Raw genomic sequence first — 8,252 nt, 5'->3', positions numbered from 1 at the left:
TTTTTGCCTTTTTTTTTTTAAAAAACAGCTAATATTTAAATAACAGATTAAGATTGAAGTGCTGGTTAAACATTGACTTAAATAAGTTATAGAAGATTCCAACAACACCAGCCTTTATAGAGGTTAAACATTCTCAAAAAGACACATTAAGCAAGGCTCTCCTTTGTACCAAAATACAGTCTCCAAACAATAAAAATAAAACCAACTTTTTCACAACAAGAAATATTGAAGATAAACTGCAGCATCAATATAATCTTATAGTTATCACTTAAAGTATTTAAAACAAAATAATATTATACTACTTTTGTTTCTTACTAAAGACACTGCAAAGGCTTATTTATTTATTTCGTGGAATACAATGTGAAGACAGTGGTACAAATTGTTTGATGTACTGTTTTCTATTTATCTGCTCTAACAAAATGAATCTCAATATGGTTATATTGGTGAGCTATCCAGAGCTCTCTAAAATTACAGAGTAAAGCAAAACATAAAACAAACCTTATGTACCTTTAATTGAACAGACTTCATATTATGCTTAACTTTATTATACTGCAGTTGCTCAAGTTAAGCCATGGGGCTAGTAACACTTCATAAAAATGTGCTGGATATTATGTATTTTGAGCCTTCAGTTACTGTGATGGCTATGAAAGGCATGCCAAAGCTGGAAACCAGCAGAGCTTTTCAGTTGGCTCTCATATAATATACATGTGAGTAATAATCTCTGAAAAATGCGCGAGCGTGATTTTGGATTTCCTGCCCCTCAGTCCTTAATTAGGCATTGCTCCCACTCCTGCCTGTGATTCTACAAGTTGGTACCAATGGCAAATGGGTTGAATGAGTGTATGAAGTGTATAAGGAGTGCAGGACTGTGCCGCCTTCTTGGTTACCTTGCAGAAGCCAAACTTTACACACTGCTGCTTAATTTTAACATTTGCAGTCTCAGTGATGTCAACAGGGCTGTCCACCTCAAGGTTCCAGCCCAATGCATGCTGCAGTTTATCACATCGATTGCTATGCATTAGATCTTAGCTCCAAATTGAAATCAAAGTCAGATGAACATACACACAGATGCACTGACACCCAAGTACAGATGTGGCCCCTTCTCTCAATTTCAAAATAGCAGAAAGACCCTTTGAACAAAGAATTTCTTGAAATTTGTTCTTGAGTGCTGATAAGTACAAAAATTACTTGAACATAAAGACACCCAATACCATAAATCCAAGCACCGCTTGTTTGGGTTTTTGCTTAAGTGCAAGACAGTTTAGGAAAAAAAATGGATTATACACTTTAAATTCTGCCTTTAAAGCCTTGTCTAATACCTGTTCTCAGAGTACTTCTGAGGTTTTGACATTTTAATCTATCAACCTCTCTGTGAAGTACTAAGAAAAATGCAAAATAACAAAGAAGCAAATGAGGAAAACATTTCAAATAAAAAAAGATATTTAACATCCTATTAAATAAATAACTTAGAGAGAAATAAAAAGAAATGAATTTAGAACATACAAGCAAACCATACTATTCATTTTGTTAGAACAGTTTTACACTACTTTGCTTATCCACAAGGCTTGTCCAGAAATGTCATTATTTGTGCATATGACCCAAGTGCTTCCAGTAAATACTTGTGTGTCTAACTGTTCATTGAATCATTAGGCTTGAACGAGCAATTAAGGACTTTGATATGAGTTAGTATTCCATAAATAGCATTCCCCATGAAGATCACGCAACAGGTTCTCTTATGTCCATCAAGGTCTGCTGCAGTGATTTAAAAAAAAAAAAAAAAAGTGTTCACACTGGCAATAAATTCCATCCCCTTTGATCCAGCTTGCATCTTGATTATAAGATATGACACCGATCTAAATAAAGGTATTTAATGTGCCAGCAATAAGTACAAAACCTTCAAAGGCTTCCCCTGCTCTCATTTCAAACATGCAGATGTCTGTGCTATTTCTCTGCATTTACACCTTAAGAGAATTACCAAATATTCTTGACATAACAGCCTTTGGTTCAACTGCATCAAAAAATAGTTCCTTCATCTATGACATGACTACCATTGGAAGAAAGTGAGCTGAAGTGTTTTTCCTTCTTGTCTTCTGTCCTCTCTTTGTGGTTCCTTTTCCATTCAGGGCCACAAACATTTGCCTTCCATTGTGCTTCCAATTTAAGGATGCGTATGTGTTATATCCATTTTCTTCTATTCTTTCCTTCAGTTTGCAATCACTATTAAATTCCTTCTGTTAAAAGAAAAAATACTCAAATTCAGAACAAACGTAATATTTCAGAGTTGCAGCATACTAAAGCCAATAGTTTCTACATATGTTTTGAAATATTTCAGTGCTCTGTAACGCTCTTTTAGGATTCTGCAGCGTATTAAAATAAAAGTTCCACTGTGTCCACAGCATTTAAAACAACGTCAGTTAAACTGCAAGAAGTGAAACCAACAAAAGGCATAATTAATTATTCAGCGTATAATTATAGCAGTGAAATTATATAATTCAATCAGAGCTGAAATTAAAATTTATGTTGGAATACGGCAACAACAGTAAATGAAACTCTCAGTCATAAACTCAGAAGTATGAGGAAGCAATCTTGGAATCATAAGTCATATTTCAGTTCTAATAAATATAACCCTCAAATATCTAGAATGAGATTACTGATACCATATGTTAAACCAGTAAGTATAGGATAGGCCTACTCCTTATCTAAAGTAAGATCCTTAAGAGCACACTGGTCATGAAAAAGGTTTTTTTTGGATGGGTGCAAATCACTGTTATGCTGCTATTACAATGGATGTGAGGCCTGTTTGCTGACCTGAAGAGGGACTTAGCTTAAAAAAGAATCATATATGATCCTGTACCTTATTGACTCAAAAAGCTTGATAGCAATTTTGTGTATAGTACCAGGGATCAAGGCTTTCTGTTTTTAAAGGAGAACCAGTTGTCAGCTTGTTAGAAAGAATAAAAAACACATGCATGTGGAAGGATATGGGGGAGACTAGTTTTTCTCTATAATGTTAAATGCACTTTTGCATAGATCTGCTTTTCTATACTGAAGCCAAGAGTACTTTGTTTTCATAAACAAGTAATTCCTACATATAAACCCATCCAATTTTAGCAAGTAACTTATACTGCATTTAGAAGGTTTTTGAATGTGGGACATTTACAACATAATTAAATTAAAATTTAAAATTAGCATTTTGTTGTTTCTGCATTTCAGAAAATAAGATGCCATTTCACAGCTCAGGCAGAAGCATGTCTGAATCTCAAAGTATAATATACTAATTGCAGGTGCTATTTTTAACATGTCTGTGAAGAAGTCAAGAAATATTTCTGAATAATAAAACAATTTTCATGGTACAGATACGAATTTCAGGGACATTGCATATTTTATTACAATGAAAATCCTTAGATATTCTGCTGATAAACACATAGAAAGTATCCACATTATTAAAAAAATTGACTATTTAAACTATTTTACATTTCCATTAATTTAAACTAGCATTTTTAAACTAGTTAATGTTTAGTACTTTGATACAGTAAGAATTTCTGTGTGTGCAATTAATGCTTTACTTATTTGCTTCTCTCCTGGGTTGCAGTGTGGGGGTAGCCAATGGTGTGTATTCTATTATTCTCCACAAGCTGTTGGGGCAGGTGGGGCAGTGATCGTTATCTCCTACTCCTCCCTGAAGGCTCCCTCAAGGGAGGGGAGCCCTCTGTTTAAAGGGCTGTCTGGGACTCAGGCATGCATAGAGTTACATCGTCCCATTGTGAGATACTTCACCCCAAGGAGGGGAGACAAGCATTCCCACATGGGGGTGGGGAGCCAAGCATTCCCACAGGGATATAAGCTGGGGTTTGGACCAGGACAGGAGCCCTTTGCCTGCCGGATTTCCCAGTGGACAAGAGCTACCACTGGACTTCAGGAGGGGATCTGCAGGATCACTGCTCCAACAGACCCATCACTCCAGGAGTTCTGCGCCACCATTTAATCGGACTACTACCAACACCCTGACTGACAGGGTGTCAGGTTACTTTCTGACTCTGTCAGTGGTTTATTTTTGTACTGTTGCATTTGGTGTTTTGTTTTTCCTATTAAATTGTATTTCTGACTTGAAGTTTCTCAGTGGCTTGCTTTCAAACCAGCACAGCTTCTAAGACCACAGAACACATGCTTAACAGAATTGCACATTTTCAATCTCAATGTGACCCCCAAAATGCTCTTTAATTTTAGGATTAGTAGTTAGTTCAACAATGATTGGTGAGGAAGACACTATCAAGAGAAGACTCTCTATAAAGCAACTATTGATATTGCCGATATTCACAGAGCTACATATAGATAATTTAATACTTATTTTCTGTAATACATCACCTCCATCATCAAAGCATTAAAAAGGCAGGTGGCCATCAATCACAGCTCTAAACTGCAGTAACTTCTATTTGCCAGCAGCTTATTTTGTTAAGGCAACCAAATAGTGAGTCTTCTTTTGCTCCCTCATTCCAACCAAAGTCAGTCAAATGGAAAAGTATTTGATAAACATAGAAACAGTCTTACTTAACTTGTTTTCCCAGATGTAGAATTGTACTCAAATCCAAACTTTTACCTCTATTCTTAGATAATAAAGAGAGAACAGATGATGTTGTGATGTGGTTAAGAAGTCCTATTGGCAGAGTCTGAGTGTTATCCAGGACTGCTTTGCTCATTTCAAACAAATTTCAGCATAACCCTGCACCAGTGTCTATTGTGCACATGCTCAAGAGTGTTTTTACAATTTTTATTGGTTCTGGTATTCATATCCATCTGCAAGCTGCCATGCTGCAGTAATATGAATCTAACTGCAAGTCTTGGGAGTATGGGAAAAATAATACCAGAAGCATTCTTGAAATTGCTAAAGTATTATGGAATAGATTTTGATAAATCATTATATTTTGATTTTATGATGTGAATATTGAAAAATTATCTCAGCTGGAATTAAAAAGAAGGCTTTCCACATTCGTATCCTCCTGTCAACACTATTTCTAATACACTATGAATTACTGAAACTTATGGCAGCAGTTTCCACTGATGGTATATGAAATGTGCTTTGACTTCTTTTGTGTATATATAGAGTTGGGATGGACTCCCACCATATCAACCATGGCTAACAACTTAGGTAAGAAAACTTGCCTTTGGGATGACCAAACTGCATGCTATAAATGGAGAAGTGTGAATTGAAAATGGTGATTTATGCTAAAACCTTCACCTGTGAACAGAAGCACACTCATGATCAATGAGTGTACTGAGTAACTCCGTACACAGTTATATCTCTTAACAGAGCAGGACTAAGCACAGATCATCCTGTATTTCTGACCAGTGTAATTCTAGAAATTAAAAATCTACATTTACAGGAATTTAAGAAACATTAAACTGTTCTGGTCTTTCCTTATTGTGATTTTTTTGACACTGTCACAGAGTTTAGAAAGTCAGAAGTAACCTTTTGAATGAGAAGTGACTAGCCATGGGGCAGACGAGGGAGAGCACTTTATATAGTTTGTACGGACTAATTCCACCCTCTGGAAATGTTGCCCTAAAAACAGGCTCAAATGACTTCAGCCCCCTTGAGTCTCAATTGATACTAGCATTACTTTATTATTTTTACCAGAAGTAGGAGGCTTAGCTACACTGCTCGAGGGTAAACTCAGTCCCTATCTGTGACCTGCTTTCTTTAAAGCCTATGGATGTTCTGAACACTGAGGAGCCCAAAGATTGGCTCATAACTTTTCCAGGAACTGACAAAATGTTGCAAAATTACAAACCAAACCAGATGTAATACCAGAACAATCTGGTGTTTGCGTAATAATGTGGATGTGTGAGGATACACTTGAGTTTAGTTGTCAGAATCAGAGATTGTATTGCTTCCTATTAAAAATATTTGGATAGTTACTGTTTTTTCCTGAGTCAGTTTGGTTCATTATTTTGATGTGCATTTGAGGGTTTTTGTGTATGTTTGTTTTGTTTGTTTGTTTGTTCCCTGGGAAAGTATCAGTAACCCCAAATTTATACAAAGACAAATAAAATACATATAGGCAACTTTCAAATGTTACCAAATTCTGCTCAAACAAAGCTTATCTGCTGATATAAAAGTCCATGTCTCTCTGTACTACTCATAATCTTATGTAACAATTAATACAGTCCCTTTAAAGCTGGATATTCTAGAAATCTTCTTCAAATTTGTAGTTTGATGATTTGGTGTGTTTACTCCATCAGCTGAAGTTTCCAAGATTTCAGGTATACTTTATCCCACCCAGAATTACTGCTAAATGTGACTGCACAGCAGAAAAATGGGGAAAACCAGCCTTAAAGATTACATTTTGTAGGACTCTCTCCTTTAACCACTCCATAATGTGACTGAAGCAGTAAGCATGATAAGTCCCAGCAGCTGTGTTGGTATGATATGAGCTTGGCTAACAATAGCAAGCTTGTGGAGAGGGGAGATCTTGGTTTATCAGAGGATGAAATTTTGATGAACAGCTCATTTCAGCTCAGAGATAAGCAGGGTTTTCTGTAAGCAAGACTGGGAAATGTGCTGACGACAGCAGCTCACTTGGAAGGTAAAAACATACTTACAGAGCCGTAGACTTTTCCTTTCTTGTTCATGGCTAAATAGTAGTTGCTCTTAATAGACTTAACTGCCACAACTCCAATTTCTACAGATGTTATCTCCAATATGCCTAAAAAGACGAAAAAAAAACCCACAAAAATTGAGCTAATCAAGCATTTTGCTAGAGGATTTTCTCACTACAGAAAAGATGACAAACCTGAAACATACTAAATTTTTAATATTCAGAACACTGACCAACAAAAATTAGCGAAACTCTTCTATGAACCATTGCAAGAATATATATAAACATTTTTCAATTAACATGTTTCCTTTGCTAACCTGCATTTTAAATCTCATACATGCTGAAATATTTACATTTTTCTTAGCAGAGATTTTACTAAAATTTGTCAGAAAAGACATCTGAAGCACAGCATTAAATTAAATATATAGCATATGTCAATAGAATGTTAGATTTTCCCCAGTCTTCAAAACCATTGGTAAACTATTTATTCCTTGTAGGACATTTAGATAAATCTCTTGGCTGCACTGTGCTGATAAATTCACTTTTGGCAAGTGTGTTGACAATTTGGGATATAGTAAGACTAACCCTAATGGCCACACTATCTTTGTCTTTCAGATATCAGAAACATTTTGCTCTGTTTGTAATAAATTTGATTAATATTTTTCTTTTAAAATGAACTCTTTCTGGGACACTGGATGGTTCAAGAGACCAGTAATGGGAGATACAGCTTTTTATCTCTGTTTTCTGCCCAGAAGCATACTGATTTTGGAGTAGTAGATGTTATTACAACTTACATAGTGACTTTAGATATACTTTTTCAGCTATTACTAGAGTTACTGAATGGCTGTATTGTTTCTCCACTGACTCTTAATACAGGACAAATATGATTTCAATCAATTAACTTCTAAAAGATTTATCCAGGTTGTATGCCTGGCTCCAACATTTTCCTTTTCTCCTGACATATAAGTAGCAGTAGTCAGAACAATAGCTCATCTAACTCAGTCATCACTAAGGGTCTACCAATGGAGAAATTACGGGAGGAGTAAAAGTGTAAAGAAAATGTGAAGAAAACATCCTAGAACATGCCAACATTAATATGAGAGCAGCTGGAAAAACACTGATGAGTTTCTACCTACTTTAAAAAAAATAAATACAGCCATTTTCTCCAAAATATATTATATACTTTCTGCCTGGACAGAGTAGCAGTTTCTTCATGTACTTAAAATTTCCTTATTGTAACCACACAACAGCTGAAGCCAAAAGTGTAATTCTGTATTAATTTTTTTTTTTCTGGAAATGCCAATTTTGCCTTTGAAAATTGAATGCAGTCAGTTCAGACTGCAGAACCATGTGGACACTAGTGTGGAGAGGAGGTGAGAAAAAATCTTCCACTGTAAAATTTTTTTTAAATGGCTGATTCAGATATGATGCAAAAGCCATTCTGAATGGTCATATGCAACTCAGAGACAGGGTGTTACTTGTTATGTGAGTAGAAGTAAAGGCTTTGATGTTAGCTGGGCACTGGCTGTGAATCAAGCAAGAAGCAGTAACAGCTGATTTACTGGGAAGTAAACCAATGACATAGTTCATATGTGTGAAAAAGAGAGAGAACATCAAACTAGGCAATTTAACATGAAAGGCATCCTTTAATTGTCA

The 8,252-nt window shown here is 35.6% G+C and overlaps 1 protein-coding gene across 1 annotated transcript; it reads right to left on the bottom strand.

Annotated features, from left to right (window-relative positions):
* Positions 1-2,033: 2,033 nt before the first annotated feature.
* On the bottom strand, positions 2,034-6,704 carry LOC103799514 (fibroblast growth factor 10; the record flags this gene model as incomplete). Its single annotated transcript, XM_009071844.1, has 2 exons — positions 2,034-2,231; positions 6,601-6,704. Coding segments are annotated over 2 exons (302 nt in total), but the record flags the coding sequence as incomplete, so codon positions are not given.
* Positions 6,705-8,252: the final 1,548 nt, after the last annotated feature.

The sequence above is a fragment of the Acanthisitta chloris genome, unplaced genomic scaffold (assembly GCF_000695815.1).
Source record: "Acanthisitta chloris isolate BGI_N310 unplaced genomic scaffold, ASM69581v1 scaffold11640, whole genome shotgun sequence".
Taxonomy (NCBI): Eukaryota; Metazoa; Chordata; class Aves; order Passeriformes; family Acanthisittidae; genus Acanthisitta; species Acanthisitta chloris.
This window is presented reverse-complemented; position numbering and strand designations above follow the sequence as displayed.